This window comes from Ranitomeya variabilis, chromosome 1 (assembly GCF_051348905.1).
Source record: "Ranitomeya variabilis isolate aRanVar5 chromosome 1, aRanVar5.hap1, whole genome shotgun sequence".
NCBI classification, from domain to species: Eukaryota; Metazoa; Chordata; class Amphibia; order Anura; family Dendrobatidae; genus Ranitomeya; species Ranitomeya variabilis.
In genome coordinates this window covers 304,963,442-304,985,113 of record NC_135232.1, presented here as the reverse complement: position 1 = coordinate 304,985,113, position 21,672 = coordinate 304,963,442, and the positions used below count along the sequence as shown (strand labels likewise).

Below are 21,672 nucleotides of genomic sequence, written 5' to 3'. Positions count from 1 at the left end.
TAATACGCTCTGAAGATTTATGGATAGTCACCCTGTCCTAGAATAATAACACCAGCGGTCTGCTTTCCCTCAGCAGGTTAAGAAAAATGAGGGGGACCCCACACCAATTTTTTCTGTAACCTCTTTCTAACCTCGGACGGGATAGTACGTCCGAGGTCAGATACCGCGCTTTGATGCAGGCTGCGGCGGTGAGCCCACATCAAAGCCGGGACATGTCAGCTGTTTTGAACAGCTGACATGTGCCCGCAATAGCGGCGGGTGAAATCGCGATTCACCTGCCGCTATTAACTAGTTAAATGCCGCTGTCAAACGCAGACAGCGGCATTTAACCGGCGCTTCCAGCCGGGCGGCCGGAAATGAGCGCATCGCTGACCCCCGTCACATGACCGGGGGTCAGCGATGCTTCTGAATAGTAACCATAGAGGTCCTTGAGACCTCTATGGTTACTGATCGCCGGTAGCTGTGAGCGCCACCCTGTGGTCGGCACTCATAGCACACCTGCATTTCTGCTGCATAGCAGCGATCTGATGATCGCTGCTATGTAGCAGAGCCGATCGCGTTGTGCCAGCTTCTAGCCTCGCATGGAGGCTATTGAAGCATGGCAAAAGTAAAAAAAAAAGTAAAAAAAAATGTGAAAAAAAATATAATAGGTTAAATCACCACCCTTTCGCCCCATTCAAATAAATCAATAAAAAAAAAATCAAACCTACACATATTTGGCATCGCCACGTTCAGAATCGCCCAATCTATCAATAAAAAAAAGCATTAACCTGATCGCTAAACAGCATAGCGAGAAAAAAATTAGAAACGCCAGAATTACGTTTTTTTTGGTCGCCACAACATTGCATTAAAATACAATAACGGGCGATCAAAAGAACGTATCCACACCAAAATGGTATCATTAAAAACGCCAGCTCGGCACGCAAAAAATAAGCCCTCAATTGACCCCAGATCATGAAAAATGGAGATGCTATACAAGTATCGGAAAATGGCACAATTTTTTTTTTTAGCAAAGTTTGGATTTTTTTTTTCACCACTTAGATAAAAAAGAACCTAGTCATGTTAGGTGTCTATGAACTCGTAAAGACCTGGAAAATCATAATGGCAGGTCAGTTTTAGCATTTAGTTAACCTAGCAAAAAATCCAAACAAAACACAAGTGTTGGGACTGCACTATTTTTGCAATTTCACCGCACTTGGAAATTTTTTCCCGTTTTCTAGTACACGACATGCTAAAACCAATGGTGTCGTTCCAAAGTACTACTCGTCCTGCAAAAAATAAGCCCTCACACGGCCATATTGACGGAGAAAACAAAAAAGTTATGGCTCTGGGAAGGAGGGGAGCAAAAAACGAACACGGAAAAATGGAAAATCCCAAGGTCATGAAGGGGTTAATTTTTGTATTAATTAGCTAAATACATGTACAGTAAGCTACACACACAAAGCACTGATTACATAGCTCAATGACATCTATCTATCTAGTTATCTATCTATCTATCTATCTATCTATCTATCTATCTATCTATCTATCCCATATCTATCTATCCCATATCTATCTATCCCATATCTATCTATCTATCTATGTATCTATCTATCTATCTATCTATCTATCTATCTATCTATCTATCTATCTATCTATCTATCTATCCCATATTTATCTATCTGTCTATCATGTATCTACTGTATCTATTATTTATCTCTGTATTTAATATTCATTTATTACTTACTAGCTTTAACCCATTCACCCCCGGAGCTTTTTTCGTTTTTTTGTTTTTGTTTTTTGCTCCCCTTCTTTCCAGAGCCATAATTTTTTTATTTTTCCATCAATATGGCCATGTGAGGGCTTATTTTTTGCGGGACGAGTTGTATTTTTGAAAGATACCATTGGTTTTACCATGTCGTGTAACAGAAAACGGAAAAAAAATTCCAAGTGCAATGAAATTGCAAAAAAAGTGCAATCCCACACTTGTTTTTTGTTTGTTTTTTTTGCTAGGTTCACTAAATGCTAAAACTGACCTGCCATTATGATTCTCCAGGTCATTATCGCATTTTAATGCAATGTCGCGGCGACCAAAACAATGTAATTTTGGCCGTTTAGCGATCAGGTTAATCCTTTTTTTTTTTAATTGATAGATCGGGTGATTCTGAACGCGGCGATACCAAATATGTGTGGGTTTTATATTTTTTATTGTTTTATTTTGATTGAGGCGAAAGGGGGGTGATTTGAACTTGTATTATTTTTTTATATATATTTATATTAAACACTTTTTTTTAAAAATTTTGGCATGCTTCAATAGCCTCCATGGGAGGCTAGAAGCATGCACTACTCGATCGCCTCTGCTACATAGAAGTGATGCTCAGATCACCTCTATGCATCAGAATTACAGGCTTGCTATGAGTGCCGACCACAGGGTGGCGCTCACAGCAATCTGCCATCAACAACCATAGAGGTCTCGAGGAGACATCTGATTGTGATGGCAATGCACCGAAGACCCCCAATCACGTGATGGGGGTCAGCGGTGCGCGTACTTCCGGCCGCGCGGCCGACAGTGCTTGTTAAACGCGTCATTTAGCTAGTTAATGGGTGCAGGCAGATCACGATTCCGCTCGCGCCCATTGCGGGCACATGTCAGCTGTTGAAAACAACTGACATGTCGTGGCTTTGAGGTGGGCTCACCGCTGGAGCCCACCTCAAAGCGGGGGGATACTGCCAGCTGGCGTACTATTCTGTCAGCTGGCAGAAAGGGGTAAAAATGACATAAAAAAATTATAGTATGTAAAAGCTGATGTTAATATTACCAGCAGAGTAGGCAAAAAAATTAAAACATAACCTTTAATAATAATACTCTAAAAAGGCCCTATGCCATGATGCATATTAGACAACAAAACATACATAAAGTGCAAGTGCTCAAAACAACCGTGCTCTAGATAAAAAACTGGGGCAATCTCACCAAATAGTTCTAGAACTATTTCCTTCTTTTTCCTTGACAGGGGTGCTGACGCAATCAGCTTCTGATGAGGTTTCACTTGCCATTGCAGGGAACCTGTTACAGACAATACTATAACTTTTTAGCTAGTTTTTCTACCCCCTGATGAACCCCCTGAATGGATGGAGAAATGCGTAGTGGAGGCTACATGTCCCTATGGGTAACTTATAACAGGTTCACACTAGGGTACTGTCGTTGTCAGGGCAGGAGTAATACAGGGGCACGACAAGGAGTGGTAAAATACTAAAAAAGAACTCTCGAAAATCCCCCTTTTGTATTTATAAGTTTTTTTATTGTCTGTTCTATATTGGTGAGATTGTCCCAGTTTTTTATCTAGAGCACGGTTGTTTTGAGCACTTGCACTTTTTGCCTACTCTGCTGGTAATAATGGTCTCTAATTGAGAAGGCACTGCAACTCAGATCAACATCTGACGTAGATTGCTACAATAAAAGCTGATGTTAAAATCATATTGCATACAGATCGCATACCCATTTCATACAGATGCCATATGGATGCTAGTTGAGAAAAATCGCATTGTACTTGAATGACACTCGTCTTACTTTTCAGGAACAACATCGCACCGATTTTATTTATGCTGATGAGTGTGAGCCATTATAGTGAGGTGATTGTTGGAGATTTCCAGAAGGGCCTTTGACGTTTTGGCATTTCACCAATAGTTGTCAACTTTATAGTGGTATAGTTTTCAAAAGACTTTGATAGTTGTACAAGGTTTGAAATCAAAGTTAGAGGGGTTTTCCACTTTCAGGAAAGTGGATCCCAAATGCAGTAAAGTATCTTAAATAAACACAGTAGATCCGCACTCTCCCTGGGTCCTGCAATGGCTCCTCAGAGTCCTCACTGCTGCTCCGGTCTGGGTGGTCTAACACAGGATGCTGTCGCTGGGCCCAGAGAGGGTGAGGAGCTGCTGTATTTATTTCAGGTATTGGGGTCCACGTTTCTGAAAGTGGAAAACCCCTTTAAGCAAGATTTGAGTGATGATTTATACATTTTATCTCCAATACTAGTGTAAACATCATATGTTAGAGAGTAAATCAGTGTTGCAGCATTTGACCAACATTACATTATGATTTTGAAGATCTTTTTATGCAATGCTTTTCAATTAGTTTGAACGAGTTCTCCACAAAATGCTCCTATCTATGCTTTCCTTGCCTGGTGTGCTCACGCGATGGATATGTCTCTGTTTTGAGGCTACTTATACTACTGACATGCCAGTTAAAAAAAAACAGTTGTGTTTCCCGTGAAGTAATAATTCTTGTACATGCTAGTTAGGATTATGTATTGTGCTGGTCTTAAAAATGAGAAATATATTGACAACTAGGACATACTATTTGTTTTGTCAAAGGGGTGTGTCCCTACACAATCTGCAACTACCAGCACCGACTGGAGAATCTGTAGAGACACACCCTGTTGTCAATTGAGAGCTGACAGGTCCTTTTTAACTGTCGCTTGCTGTAAAACAAAAACATCAAAGCTGTGGGAACATTGATGAAAATAAAAACATGCCACTATATGATGACGCTGCACAAAGATTGTTGCCATTATTATTATTGATACTAGTAATAATAACTTAACATTCTAACTATTTGCATGTTTGTAATATCCTAATTGATATTAGAGTTAATCTCTCTAAATATCTAGAAACACAGCAGGCATCATACTGATAGGAGATCAAAAATAGGAATACATACAGTGGGGCAAAAAAGTATTTAGTCAGTCAGCAATAGTGCAAGTTCCACCACTTAAAAGGATGAGAGGCGTCTGTAATTTACATCATAGGTAGACCTCAACTATGGGAGACAAACTGAGACAAAAAAATCCAGAAAATCACATTGTCTGTTTTTTTATCATTTTATTTGCATATTATGGTGGAAAATAAGTATTTGGTCAGAAACAAACAATAAAGATTTCTGGCTCTCACAGACCTGTAACTTCTTCTTTAAGAGTCTCCTCTTTCCTCCACTCATTACCTGTAGTAATGGCACCTGTTTAAACTTGTTATCAGTATAAAAAGACACCTGTGCACACCCTCAAACAGTCTGACTCCAAACTCCACTATGGTGAAGACCAAAGAGCTGTCAAAGGACACCAGAAACAAAATTGTAGCCCTGCACCAGGCTGGGAAGACTGAATCTGCAATAGCCAACCAGCTTGGAGTGAAGAAATCAACAGTGGGAGCAATAATTAGAAAATGGAAGACATTCAAGACCACTGATAATCTCCCTCGATCTGGGGCTCCACGCAAAATCCCACCCCGTGGGGTCAGAATGATCACAAGAACGGTGAGCAAAAATCCCAGAACCACGCGGGGGGACCTAGTGAATGAACTGCAGAGAGCTGGGACCAATGTAACAAGGCCTACCATAAGTAACACACTACGCCACCATGGACTCAGATCCTGCAGTGCCAGATGTGTCCCACTGCTTAAGCCAGTACATGTCTGAAGTTTGCTAGAGAGCATTTGGATGATCCAGAGGAGTTTTGGGAGAATGTCCTATGGTCTGATGAAACCAAACTGGAACTGTTTGGTAGAAACACAACTTGTCGTGTTTGGAGGAAAAAGAATACTGAGTTGCATCCATCAAACACCATACCTACTGTAAAGCATGGTGGTGGAAACATCATGCTTTGGGGCTGTTTCTCTGCAAAGGGGCCAGGACGACTGATCCGGGTACATGAAAGAATGAATGGGGCCATGTATCGTGAGATTTTGAGTGCAAACCTCCTTCCATCAGCAAGGGCATTGAAGATGAAACGTGGCTGGGTCTTTCAACATGACAATGATCCAAAGCACACCGCCAGGGCAACGAAGGAGTGGCTTCGTAAGAAGCATTTCAAGGTCCTGTAGTGGCCTAGCCAGTCTCCAGATCTCAACCCTATAGAAAACCTTTGGAGGGAGTTGAAAGTCCGTGTTGCCAAGCGAAAAGCCAAAAACATCACTGCTCTAGAGGAGATCTGCATGGAGGAATGGGCCAACATACCAACAACAGTGTGTGGCAACCTTGTGAAGACTTACAGAAAACGTTTGACCTCTGTCATTGCCAACAAAGGATGTATTACAAAGTATTGAGATGAAATTTTGTTTCTGACCAAATACTTATTTTCCACCATAATATGCAAATAAAATGATAAAAAAACAGACAATGTGATTTTCTGGATTTTTTTGTCTCAGTTTGTCTCCCATAGTTGAGGTCTACCTATGATGTAAATTACAGACGCCTCTCATCTTTTTAAGTGGTGGAACTTGCACTATTGCTGACTGACGAAATACTTTTTTGCCCCACTGTATATAGATAATAGTCAGATAGAAGATAGCTAGATAGATAGTATATGGTATTAATAGATGGATAGATGATAGATAGATACCGTAGATAGATAGATAGATAGATAGATAGATAGATAGATAGATAGATGATAGATAGATAGATAGATAGATAGATAGATGATAGATAGATAGATAGATAGATAGATAGATAGATAGATAGATAGATGATAGATAGATAGATAGATAGATAGATAGATAGATAGATAGATAGATGATAGACAGATAGATGATATATAGATAATAGATAGATGATAGATAGATAATAGATAGATAGATAGATAGATGATAGACAGATAGATAGATAGATAGATAGATAGATAGATAGATAGATGATATATAGATAATAGATAGATGATAGATAATAGATAGATAGATGATAGATAGATAGATAGATGATAGATAGATAGATAGATAGATAGATAGATAATAGATAGATAGATAGATAGATAGCTTGATGAAAGCAGATGCAAATTTGCATCAGTTTTATCATGAGTTGTGATTAGGTGAGGCTCAAAAAAACTGACCCTGATGCAATTGATATATGTGAACCCAAATGGAGGCTCTTTGAGCACAGCCCTTATCTTCCACTGTTTTTTTCTGTGTTGCATCCTCAAACTTTCATTTTGTTTAATGAGGGTGTCAGATGCAAAGAAATATGCGTCTATCATTTGTTCAGTAAAGAACAATAAATTTACAGCATCTATGTGTCATATAATAACAACCTGATCCAGGAACCAGAAACCAAACACTCACTGATGGCATGTTATCACTTCTCCAACCAGAAGCTGCGCCCAGCCTTTTCTTGTATCCCCTATTATCTATAGGACATAATTTGGCACATCACTTATAGAGTGTACTAATGACTTCGGTAATCGGCTTGCATTTGGATTACAAAAAATTTCTTTAGCTAATTGATTAAAAAGAAAGAAAAGTGTAAAATCTTTTTTATTGTAAAATAGAATTGTCTTTTCTAACTTGGGTATTTCTGTGATAAATATACATAGGCAGATGAATTTGTGCTACAGTTCTAAAAATATGAAGTTTACATTAAACGTAGGGGTTTCAGAATACATATACAGCCATACAATCCCAACATACAGTCCCAACCATACTCAGCCTCAGGCCATGTTCACACATTCAGTATTTTACATCAGTATTTGTAAGCCAAAACCAGGAGTGGGTTGTTGTTTAAAAATGGATGCCATACGGTTGTAAAATATATATAGAGGTCACACGGATGGCATATGATATGAATGATAATACAGATGAAAAGCATCCTTTCTTTTTTCTAGATTAAAAACATACAGTTTTTAATTTTCTCATGTGAACCCGGCCTTATTCTGCTTCCTTCACACCAGCATCTTGCAAATCATTGACATTCTATACTCTGGCATGAAGACAAGGTGTAATTGGTTATGTACGCTGGATATCCGCTGCCATCTCTCACTATTGACAGGGCAGGTGCACATTACCAGGTCTGGCTCTTCTTCCAGCAAAGTCTCTTTTGCCTTCCATGTACAATAATGTTTATAAAATCGGTAGGGTTTATAAATTTCCTTCATATCTATAGCGCCAACATAGCATGGGGAAGCAGTAAGCAAACATGACAACACATACAATGGGGGAAATAAGTATTTGATCCCTTGCTGATTTTGTACATTTTCCCACTGACAAAGACATAAACAGTCTATAATTTTAAGGGTAGGTTCATATCAAAAATAAAATCTAGAAAATCACATTGTATAAATTATATAAATTTATTTGCATTTTGCAGTGAGAAATAAGTATTTGATCCCCCTGGCAAACAAGACTTAATACTTGGTGGCGAAACCCTTGTTGGCAAGCACAGCAGTCAGGCGTTTTTTGTAGTTGATGATGGGGTTTGCGCACATGTCAGGAGGAATTTTGGTCCACTCCTATTTGCAGATCATCTCTAAAACATTAAAATTTGGGGGCTGTTGCTTGGCAATTCGGCGCTTTAACTCCCTCCATAAGTTTTTCTATGGGATTTGGAGACCGGCTAGGCCACTCCATGACCTTAATGTGCTTCTTTTTGAGTCATTCCTTTGTTGCCTTGGCTGTATGTTTTGGATCATTGTCTTGTTGGAAGACCCAGCCACAACCCATTTTTAATGTCTTAGCTGAAGTAAGGTGGTTCTCACTCAGGATTTTACGGTACATGGCTCCATCCATTCTCCCATTGATGCGGTGAAGTTGTCCTGTGCCCTTAGCAGAGAAACATCCCCAAAACATAATGTTTCCATCTCCATGCTTGACAGTGGGGATAGTCTTCTTTGGGTCATAGGCAGCATTTCTCTTTCTCCAAAACAAGGTGAGTTGAGTTAATGCCAAAGATCTCAATTTTTGTCTCATCTGAATACAGCACCTTCTTCCAATTAATTAAGTTAATTAGCAAACTTCAGATGGGCCTGCACATGTGCCTTCTTGAGCAGGAGGACCTTGCGGGCACTGCAGGATTTTTAAACCTTTACGGCGTAATATGTTACCAATGGTTTTCTTGGTGACTGCTTTGAGATCATTAACAAGTTCCCTCGTGTTGTTTTAGGCTGATCTCTCACCTTCCTCATGATCAAGGATACGATGTGAGATTTTGCATGGTGCCCCAGATCGATGTCGATTGACAGTCATTTTGTATTTCTTCCATTTTCTTACTATTGCACCAACAGATGTCTCCTTCTCACCCAGCATCTTACTTATGGTTTTGTAGCCCATTCCAGCTTTCTGCAGGTCTATGATCTTGTTCCTGACATCCTTATAAAGCTCTTTGGTCTTGCCCGTTTTGTAGAGGTTACAGTCTGCCTGATTAATTGAGTCTGTGGACAAGAATGTTTTATAAAGGTGACTATGTAAGACAACTGTCTTTAATGGAGGTACTGAGTTGATTAGGAGCGTCTAACTGGTCTCTAGGAGCCAGAACTCTTAATGGTTAGTAGTCGATCAAATACTTATTTCTCACTGCAAAATGAAAATAAACTTATATAATTTATACAATGTGATTCTCTGGATTTTATTTTTGATATTCTATCACTCAATGTTAAAATTAACCTACCTTTAAAATTATAGACTGTTCATGTCTTTGTCAGTGGGCAAACTTACAAAATTAGCAAGGGATCAAATACTTATTTCCCCACACTATATAGCTACTACTATGGTAAAAGCTAAAAGCAGACAGGATCTTGTCCATTTGAGATTATAATCTTGGGGGGATGGGGAAGAGGAGTGTCACAATCCATAAAAATGGCTGATTATACTATTAGTCTCAGCCCAATATGAAAAGTGTGAGTGGAGAAATAAAGGCATGAGCTGTGAGGAATGCACACATCTCATATATTCTAGGTTGCGGCTGGCGCCAGCTCTTGGCAGGCCAAGTATATGTCAAGGCCTCGGGGTCACACTCGGCCCTGTGCACACTACATCTATGGAGGGCCTCAGCAGTTAAACCCACTTCATACAGAGCAGGGGCCAGCTTTCTTGTACAGCTGGCACTCGAGCCTAACTGCTGTGATTGTGATCAGACCTAGTTTTAGTCAATCATGACAGCTGTCGAGTGACTGCAATTATAAGGTTGGAAATTGGGGGAGTTGCCCCTTCAAACGTTTTTTTTTCCCTCCTCACAAGACCGCAAATACTACTAAAGACCCATGTCTGCCATTTTTGCAGAGGTTCTAAAGGTACCGTCACACTCAGCGACGCTGCGGCGATATAGACAACGAGCCGACTTAAACTAGATCGCTGGAGCGTCACTGTTTAGGTCGCTGTAGAGACGTCAAACACAGCAGCTCCAGAACGATGCAGGAGCGATCCAGTGACGTAACGGCGACTCACTTCTCGTTCTCACTGGTTGTTAGCTCCATTACATCCATTGTTAGCGTCGTTGCTTTTGATGTCAAACACGACGATACACGCCGACCTGGTGACGAAATAAAGTTCTGGACTTCTAGCTCCGACCAGTGATGGCACAGCGGGATCCAGATCACTGCTGCGTGTCAAACACAACGAGATCGCTATCCAGGACGCTGCAACGTCACGGATTGTTGTCGTTCTCTTTGCAAAGTTGCTGAGTGTGACGGTACCTTTTGAAGAATCTGGCACTCTGAAGTGAGTATAGTGAACAAAATGAGAATTTTGTTACTCGTGATCCTTATAGATATTGTGTATCATACGTGACGCTTCGGTCAGTAAAGACCTTTATCAAACATACATGTGTGTCAGGCCACTAAGTGTGGGAGAAGACAGTTTTGTTCACCTATAAGCCCAGCGTGTGGCTTGAGCCTCTTAGGAAACCATTAGGTTAAGTTTGCATGATAAGTTTTTGGTGAGTTTTTGACACACCAACAAGATACAGTACAAAAACGACAGCCTCAAAAACGCGATAATAAACACTGCAGCCTTGCAAGCACTGGGGTCCTGGGTTCAATTCCCACTAAGGACCTGGGTTTCCTCCAGGTACTCCAGTTTTTTCCCACGCTCCAAAGACATACTGATGTAATGAAAAAGAATGCAAGTAACCTAATTTACCTACAACATCAAACAACTAACCAAAAGCGTATTGTGGGACTGTATCCTTAAATGTACAATACACTCAAATATTACAAATATTACTGTATTGTTCAACAGATCAAAAGTTTAAGTCTTCTCTGGGGTCTAAACCTTTTTTTTTTAATGATACATTTTTAGAAAAAAAATCTAAAAGTTCAAATCACCTCTTTTCTAGATCTAAAAATAAAAAAAAACATATATGGTATGTCTGGATGCATAGTGATCCATCCATAACATTTCTTCCATTTGGTGAATACTGAAATGGTGTTAAAAAATGGCAGAATTGCTGTTTTTGATCAATTTGCTTACTAAAAAATTGGAATAAAAAAGATCAGAAAGTTGCATGGACCTTAAAATGGTAATGATGAAAACTACAAACTATACAACAAAAAATGACCTTGTACAACTCCATCAACTAAAAAATAAAAAAGCTATGGTCTTGGAATTCAAGATGGAAAAGTGAAAGCGAAGAGGGGCCAACTCTGTCACCCAACAGTTTGAATATACCTGGAACCTGTCCTTTCTCGGTCACAATGTTGCCTTTATATTTCATATGAGTTCCTATTTGGAAAAATGAGCATAATATGCCTTGTAAATGGCAGATTGTGGGACTTTCAGAGAAATGCATGGCTATGAAACCATATTGTATTTTTAACAATGAACACAATACTGCTAATTATATGTTTAAGTATACAACACAACATTTCTGAAAAGAAATCCACTTGTGTTGTGTTTCTTGAGTATCCCTTTGACATGCTTATGAGGACACCATTCACATGGATGAATTCTAGCATGGGACTATGCATGAAAATAGGAGATGTTTCATTGTATCAGAGTCCATTCTTAAGGAAGCACTAGGTATGTGAACATGCTAAGATTATTTGCATTTAGTGACCTTTTGATATGTTAAATAACACAGTGAATTAATTATAATGTATTCATTGAAAATTAACCTAAAACCACTTTACTTTCAATGTGCATTTTGTCTTGAGATTGAAATGATTCTTGTATATATTTACTATGTATGAGTTCACGTCAACCCAACGTGACCTAGCATCTTCCATCCTATTTGTGTATATATGATATAAAATAAAACTTGCAAGATACTTTAACATCTGTTAGAGTCATCATAGACTGTGTGCTCAAAAACAGCCATGGAACCAGTGTAGCAGTGAACCTTTTCCTTGTGACTTCATATGCTATGTGTGTGTGAACACTGGTTCAGCCTAAATGTTCTCGGAAGCACCTGGTATAAATATGTGTACATTTCTAAATGTTTGAAGGGAACCTGTTATGTTAAACAGTCTGATCTGTGAGCAGCATGTTATAGAGCAGGAGGAGCTGCCCAGATTGATATAAAGGTATCTAGGCAAAGATTTTGGTATAACTAGAACTTAATTAATTGAAATCACTTTAGATGGCTGTTGGCCGATAAAGTCTTTGACCAATCGTTTGGCCATCTCGGCCAGCTCTCTCATACGCAAGAGTGCTCGCTTGTCCAATCGCTCCTGTGCTTCTTATGAGAAAACCATTTCTAGACATCTCCCTGAGAACAAAAATATCAAAAGTCTGAAATTGGAAATGCCCAATCGACATCTCCAACAATCACTCTTTATGTGAAGGAGAGAATGGCTAATGAAATCAATTATTAAACCTTACATAAGCCAGCTCAAATATGATGTGACAAAGATGGCGACTATATCCTGGAACAACACCCTGGAAGAATTTTTGGAATGTGAAGCAGATACTGGACATTGGATTGAATACCAAATATGAGTGGAGTTGGCAAGGACCTATCATATGCTGACACCATGAACTATTCAGAAGTTGTACAGCACCAACTTCCTGCCTGTTACAAGATTCTTTTTTGTAAGAATAATGTTCAGTTGTTTGCCAGCCTTTGCCGAGGAAGGAGCATATATCCGACTCTGTGTCCGGTGTCTCTCTTTTAAGCATGCACTTGGCTCATATTTTGGTCAGGAACAGGCAATCACAAAAGGTCTCACCTTAAGAGATCACCCCAACACTTACACATTAGATTGTTGGCCGAACCCATCATTATTGATGGATTTGGACAACATTTTACTATTTCTCCATACTCCTTCAGATAAGGTTGTCAGCTACTTATAAAACTGCCACTGGACTTTTGAGCAAAGAATGAACAATGATTTCAATAAATAAAACACAAGTTATACCAATGTTTTGCCCTGGTCTAGACCATGCTACCCATAGACGGCGCATCATTTTCATGATGATAACGTTGATAAAGGATCAAACAACTGATGCTACTGTACGGTCTAAGCACCATTTTACACCACTGACTTCAATGTAGAAAACATTGAAAAACCAATGTTAAGAGTTTTAGGCTTGTATGTGTTTAAGAAGTATGTTCAAAACCCAATTTTACTTGATAGACCCTTGCTACGTCTTCCAAAAGAATCCACCCTTGCAGCATAGCCCCAGTATACGTAAAGTCAACAAGTGTAATAAAGTTATAATCCAGCAACGGGAGGTGTGCGGAGTACAGCTTCACCAGTATAAGGTTCATGCACCAAGGCCAAGGCAGGGAATCGTGTTTGGATGGACTTTTTTAGGCATTATGAATAACGGCAGAGTTTTACTCAGAAGCTTTACCATTGCTGGATTATATTTGTTTTACTAGCTAAAAGATTGAAACTCTGTGCCTGAATCCATATAGATAGATCGAATATTCTAGTTGTCTTCTAAACATACAGGTTGTATAACACTATGTTCTGTGTTTCTTAGTGTCCTCTTGTACAGACAGAAGTTTATCTCCAGATCTTCAAGACCCTATACAGGATGAAAGTAAAGAGACAGATCATTCCACCTCTTCTGATAAAGAGACTGCCAACAATGAGAATGAGGAGCAGAACTCTGGCACCAAAAGAAGAGGACCTAGGACCACCATTAAAGCAAAGCAACTAGAGACCCTCAAGGCAGCATTTGCAGCCACTCCAAAACCAACAAGACACATTCGAGAACAGTTAGCACAGGAAACAGGACTCAACATGCGAGTGATTCAGGTAAACGACAGTTCCGGAAGATATTATTTCCTTTAGAATCTATATGTTTATGGTGCAATATTATTATTAATACTTCTGTTACTGTATTTGTTCTTGGAGTTTGGGAGAATGCATGAAAATTCTTTCAAGCAGAAAGTGATGTCTATTACTTTAGATGCATTGGATAAAAAGCTGATATAACGGGATAAAAAGAACGCTCCACCTTATGTTTATTTCATTGATAATTGCTAACAATTTACAAAAACATTTGTTTGATTTGGTAGTTAAACAGTTAGTATGTTTTGGCCTTATCTACAATGAATCAATAATGAATGATGCCTAAAGGGGAGTTCCATCACTAAGATCCTATTCCAATATGTAGTAGGTGTAACAATAATAATAATAGAAGGTACCTCCAATTAGAAATGTAGTATAGTTCTTCTGATTCGCTATGTCTTACCCATGTGCAAGGCATTGCAGTAGCTTAGGTATCCATGGTTACGACCATGAACAGTTAACTGTCACTATATGAGTAGTTGTAATCATGGACACCTACGCTACTACAATGCTCTGCACGTGGGGTAAGCGACATAGCGAATCAGAAGAACTAAACTACATTTCTAATTGGAGCTATTATAAAATTATTATTACTACATCTACTACATAATGGGATTGGATCTTGGAGATGCGACTCCCCTTTTAAATCTATTTTTGTTAAATAATCTGAGAGCAGAATGATGTAGGGGCAAAGTCCCTGATTACAGCAATGTACTATTTACTGAGCTGCTTTCTGCAGTTTTGATAAAAATCACTGTAATATCTGCAGCAGATCTAGCAGTTCTCTGAATGCTGAGCTCTGTATAACCCTACCCACACCACTGATTGGCATTTTTCTGTGTACACTGTGCATAGGCAGAAAGCTGCCAATCAGTGATGGGTTATACAAAGCTAATTAATATATTGGACTACATGGCGTCAAGTTTACTAGTTCTTTCGTGATAATCTCCATTTAGTCAAGACTGCAGCAAGCAGTCCAGTGACACATTACTGAATTCAGGGTCTTTGGTAATACAATTCGACTCTGAGATTAGGTGGCAAAAACCTGGTGACAGATTCACTTAAAAGTGAATATCAACTTATTGTCATGTTTTTTCTAGGTCTAACCTTCAGTGCTGTCTATTTTAGCAATGTATTTTTACATGGTAGCTCAATTTTTTTATACAGAGCTACAAATCCCCTGTGTGCACATTGAGTTAAATGATAAAATTCTGTCTGCCCGCTTCCTCCACTAGGGGGAGCTTGGACTATACAAAGAATTAATCGTCTCAAAAAGAACCTTTCTACACTTATGTGTAGTGGTTGTTCCATTTGTAATATGTGTAATTATCATAGCATTTTATTTGACACTCATATGTAAAGGATGAGGTTATGAAAAAAATAACTGCTTTTCATATTAAAAAGGGCTCTAGTTTCAACAAACTTTGCATTATCAATGTTCAGGCGAATATAAGAAAATATATGGTATATCTTATCAAAGAAATCTGCTAATTTCTCCTCTTAAGAGCCACTTCTTCCCCTCCTCACACCTCCAGAACTCACCATCCACTCTAAAAAAAAAAAAGCCAAAATCAATTAGAGCAAGACCAATGAGGTGCCAGGTTTCACCTCCTGATATAGTCTATGGAGAGGGGAGGAATGAGGAGAAGTGAGGAACACTCAGCACAGTGTGACCCATAAGACTTGTGCTGCAGCTTCAAGCAAATATTATACATCAGTATAGAGCTGGATTCGCAGCCATACTGCTCAGTACAGCTGTATAACTTCTTACATGCAGCTGTTGCTGCTTTAGATCATGTGTTGCACAGAGACATAAGAGCAGGAAACCCTCTCCTTTTGTGTACTGTGTATGGGAGACATCATAGAACCTTGTTTCCTCCCAGTAGCTCAGAGAGGACTAAAAATTATAGAGCCCGCAGAGGCGAAAGCTGGTGCAATAAGAAGGATACAAGTAATATAATGTCCAGAAGCTAAGTGATTCCTTGTGTAAGCACAAATGACAGCTTATTTTGAAAAGTTACCTGAAATGACAATTACGCATTAATGTTTAATGTGTATTGTTATACAGATGGGTCCCAATTTCTGTAGGCCATGGGCAGTTACCAAAGATTTGCACAGATGAGCCACTGAAGACATTGCCATTGTGTAACATCAGTTGCCCTGGGGCAAAACTACATTGAGAAGAAACAAACCAAAGGAAGAGCTCCATTACAAATTAACATTGATTCTATCTACCTTTGGGACATTTTTTAACTTAGTGTTTAGGCCAAGTGAGAAGGATTGTGCCATAATGGGCCCATGTCACATGTTCTTTTTACACCATTATGAAAATGACCTTTGAGGGGTTCATTAGATTTCTTACACCAGAGATAAGCAATTTGTTGCCCTTTAGGACATTACAAACACTAACTTAGCACCTTAATGACCTATGAGGTACATTTTCATTATAGGTCGATAATGAATGTATGAAACAGTCTCAGGAGCTGAAACCGCTTGATATCAAGCAGGTGCTGTGTTGCACAGCTGATTTTTGCATTTAACTACAATGACCAGAGCTTTTTCCGATCACTCCAGTTTAACCCGCCATTTTGATCCTCCAGTAAAGCTCACAGTGAAGCCACAGGCTGAGATCCATAGGAGAACCGCGATTTTACTATATACTGCAATACTGTGGTTTTGGAATATATAGTATAAGGATCGAACAAATATAGGTTGAAGTCCAACACGTGGACTAAAAAATATAGTAAAAATGAAAAAAAAAAATGTTTTCCGAAATATAAAAAATATAAAAATCTGAATAACACTATCGTCCCCATTAAAAATTATGAAATTAAAAAAAATAAACCTATTTGGCACCTCCGTGTTCTAAAAAGTCCAGTGTAACAAAATATAAGGTTATTAAATTCAGAAAATTAAAAAAAAATGTGAAACTCCAAAATCGTAGTATTTGCAGTTACCTCACTTCCTCCCCAAAAATATAATATCAAAATATATCTATTCCAAAATGGTGTCAATAAAAGCTACAGATCAGCGCATAAAAAACAAGCCTTCATACAGTTCCGTAGGGAAAAAAAGTAAAGTTACCGGTCTCGCAAAATGAAGACACAAAATTATTTTCTTTACAAATTTCAGCTTTTTTCATCATTAAAATAACATAAAATATTGAAGTTTAGTATAACTATTATCATATTGACCCTTAGAATCCTCTCCGAAGAATGAATACGTTGAAAACAAAAATCCCCAAACAATGGCGGAATTGCTTTTTTTTTGTTGTTGTTTACAATTTCACTTGGAATTGTATTTCTCATTTTTCAGTAACTGATATGATAAAATTAATGTCATCATTCAAGCTACACCTCAGCCCACCAAAAAACAAGCGCTCACACGTCTATGTTGATGGAAAAATAAAAATAAAAAGTTATGGCTCTTGGTAAAGGAGGTGGAAAGAATGGAAGTGCAAAAATGAACAATTCCTGGGTCCTTAAGAGGTTAAAGTGCATCCTGTACTGTGTTATTTTTATTTTTTCAGCTGAACCAAGAACACTCTATAATGATTTCATGTCACAATGGAGGAAAATAATAGTCCCTCCTACAATGATTGGCCATTAACGGTCATAATAAGTGGTAATGAGTCCGTCGTAGTGCCCATTCATGGCACACCGCTGCTTTATTATTGGCGACATCACACAGAGGCAATGCGATATGCTGCTAATATTCCCACTGGTAATGAATTTTCCTTAATAAATATACCACATGCTTTTGTAAGCCTTAAAAAATTAATTGCCTCAAGGTAATGTTGAACTATGGCCTATCCCATCTCCAAGAAAAAGATAATTATACATATCTACGTTTCATATAAAAATGAAGGGCCCGATTCATTACTGCATTTGTGCCTGTTTTTTTATGAGTTTTTAGTGTTTTGCACCTTTTTTTGTTTGTGCTATATTCATCTTTCTATTTGCACCTTTTTTTAAAGTCACTTTTTTATGTGTTCATCTGCTTTTTTTCCCACTATGGGCAAGTTTGTGACTTTTCTAAAAGTTGCAAAATTTGGCACAAATATACTCCAGTCCCCTTAAAGTAATTTTATGGGCACATTAAACTTTAGTACAATTTTTGTGACATTTTTTGCACTAAAAAGTCACACAAAAGTTTTTTTTTTTAATTTTGCTCAAAATTCATGAACGGCATGCACTATGTTGATGAATTTGGCGCAAACAGCACCAACGTATACCATAAGACAAGAAGTGAAAAGTGATTTCATAAAATCGCTAATGATATGTCTTTTCTATTAATAATTTTTCAATCATTCTGAATTATGGAAGATAAAATACAGTAGAGAAAGGGAGTTATTAAACAAAAAGCTAATTTTGGTATATGTTTATGTTATATGTAAGTTATTTAGTCTCTAAACCTATCTGGTAGCTGGGAACTTTGAATTATAATTTAACTCCTTTAATAAAGAAATCAGAGAACCTGACCAGTGTTAAATTATTACCCAGAACTAGTGATTAAAATATGTTCAGGAGGACTGTAAGCCATTCAGATGACATTTTTTCCCTATTTCTTATCTTTTTGAAAATATTCAAGGTAAAATCCATAGGACATTGTCATGTATTTGCCTGCGCAGTATGCGTGTTCATGTCATTATTAATTAAATATCCTTTACGGTAATTAAAGCATAGCTTTAATGTTATGTGTTTGAACAATGAACTATGTAGAAAATATATGAAGCACAGATTTATCATCATGAAATTAACAAAGATATTTGCTGATAAATAATTTCTGCTAATTTATGTTTCTTTTTAAGAATTGTAGAGAAAAAAATATGTTAATTTATACTTTAGGCACATTCAGTAGGATATTAGACTTGGCTTTTTTCAGTTGATATATTAACTATATTTTTCAATATCTAAAGAAATTCGTTAAAAATTCTCAAAAAATATTGACTACATAAGATTTCCCAGTGTTCTATCAAAATCTATAAACCTGAGACAACATTTATAAACTGCTTATCAAAAATTTGTATTATTTTATGAAGTTTTTGTGCAATCAGCAGTCAAATAAAAAATAAATAAATCTAAAATGCAAAAACAAAAATGCTAGTGTGAACACAGCCTCAAATACTAATAAAGTGATAAATCAATTTCAAAATCTTTATTTAAGGGTATATATAAAGAAATGTCTAAACAATAAAAAGAATATTAATAATCTGAACAAAACAAATGCTACAATCGTAATGTTTTATCTTGTCGGGTTCCTGAACTCAGGTGTACATCTGGATGAAATGGCAGAGCTCAGTCTTGTTCTTTCTTAGTTACATTTTTATGTGGGTCTTTGTATATTTCTGTAGCTATTTTTTTTTCAAAGTTCAATACTTTTTTTTTCCAAGTCCCTGCCTATTATTTAGTTTGTAAAAAAGATTGGTGTTTTTTAATCCTCATTTCGCCGGCAAAAGAGTAAGGTCCTTCCCTTGTCTCTCAGACGGGGGTCCCCATTCATCGCCCTGAAAGAGTTGTAATCCGTATCCTATAAGCCCTTTAGAGGGGCTTGTACAGGATATGATGCTTTTGATAAAGTGGTTTTCATGTTTGATGGTTTTCATGTTCCTTCTCTTGCGGCTTATCCCAGTAAGAATTCCTCCAAAGTTCTCAGTAATCCCTCATCTTAGGGGTGGGACGCCATGACAGAACCAAACTTAAGGGATGAGCTGTAGACCTGTGGTTTTAAAATGCCATCACCGTTTCACTACACTAAGTTTGTAATTACCTTGTCCTCTACAATGACATGTTGTGAAATTTCAGTGTTTTCCACAAGTCCTTAAGTAAAGACGATCAGAAGATCAATGTTTTACTCTTCTCTTCATCTTATAGAGTATTTATACTGTAACATAACACGTTTTATTACTGGATTAGGTTTTTTGGGCTCATCCAGAAGCTCGTGACACTAGATCATGTTGTGCCCATAATTCATTACTTGAATATTATTTTTTGTGTTTGGTTTCCATTCACTTTTATATTGTGTAGATTATCTAGTTTATGTTAAATACATTTCCCGAACATTAAAAAACATAGCAACCTGTTTTTGTGACATGTGTACGCTATAACGCTAGCTCTGTATGTAAATATAAGCGGCTATGCGGCAATTACTAATCTTTGTTAGCATAGCCCAAACATGGCGAGCAGCGCTGCACAGATAGGATTTATGCTTTCATCTCAGGTCCCTGTCCCAATGGAGCTTACTATCTAATTTTCATGGCACAGGCAAAAAAACACATAGGGGTCAATTTCATAGGAAGCCAATTAACCTGGAACTGTGGTTTTTAGATTGTGGGAGGTAACCAGAGTGTCTAGAAGAGACCCATGCAAATATAGGGTCATTCATTCAACCTGAATGCAGATGGTGCCTGATTCTGAATAAATGAGGAGATCCCAGCAACGCAAGACAGCATTGCTAACCATTGTGTCCCCATGCTGGAGGCAGATAGTTCAAAAATAGTTACTACTTACCCAATATATGGTCAAAATTGTACTGCCGTTCCCTTTCACAGGGAACACACATAGCGTTAAGTGGATGTCACTTTCTTTTAGCACTCTCGGCAAAGATGCTGAACTCTCTCAGTATCTGACAATCTGTCTGGCAGTCTTTTTTTTACTAGACACAAAGTGGCACATTTTTTGTTAAATGTTATATTAATAGAAGTTTTTAACATAGTTAGATGTAAAGATTTTTATGTGTTAATAGCTTATGCACATACACTCTTTATTTTAAATTACTTCTGCTCATTCACATCCTTGAAAAATAGATGCAACATCCATATTCATTCCTTCTAAGGGTTCTTCTCATGAAGCACAGTACCTTCTTTTTACCAAATTTCTGTTGTTTGCCGTAGCTCGTGAAATGTTTCTATTTTTCACAAACCAATAGCAAATAAATTACCTGTTCCAGAAAATATACATTTTTCCCATGATTTATCACAATTTTGTGGTTCTTCTTTGAACAACTAACGGGCAAAGACCTCTTTTCAGAACTTCATGGAGGTTAAATAGTAAAGACTACTTTATCGGACTTTTTTTTTGGGGGGGGGGTAATCAGTAAGAAATTTCACTACTTGTATGTAAAAATAGGACAGCTGAAGACTCATTAAACATTAATTGTGTAATTATAGTGCATAACCGTCGCTCATCTCCAGTACAAGCTATGTTAATGAAAATTCCCCATCTCATCAGATCAGATGGGAAGTGCCTGAGTACTTTTATTGGGCTGGGGCTAATTTTGTTTTATGTGATAATTTCTCTCCATCTTGGTAGGGCTTGTATATTGTGCTTTGAGGAAAATTCCTACCACAGGACCACATACAATAAATATTTCCTTTCCTTGTTATGTTTAATTCACATGATGTAGCTTTGTTTCAGAGATATCTAAAACTTAAAATCAGTTCCATTTATCAGAATGGGGTCATTCGGACAACAATCCCAATTTTTTGAAAGCCCTTTTAGATTCTTGGAACAGTTGTAGAAGCTTCTAGAACAAATCTGCACAGAGTGATTTATGGAACCTAGCTAATCACAGGCTACTGGCCATAGATAAATATATGTAACTAGATGGCAGCCCGATTCTAAAGAATCGGGAGTCTAGAATCCATATATACTTTATTTATTCAAATGTAAGAATAATACAATTAATAAATAATAGTAAGAAA

General features: G+C 37.7%; 1 protein-coding gene across 1 annotated transcript in view; it reads left to right on the top strand.

The window, feature by feature from the left end:
* The window catches only part of LHX5 (LIM homeobox 5), a 45,959-nt gene that overhangs the window by 10,245 nt on the left and 14,042 nt on the right, over positions 1-21,672 (top strand). Inside the window, exon 3 of the mRNA XM_077280875.1 lies at positions 13,657-13,934. Within this exon, the coding sequence (XP_077136990.1) occupies positions 13,657-13,934 (278 nt within the window). The remainder of the gene's footprint in view (positions 1-13,656; positions 13,935-21,672) is intronic.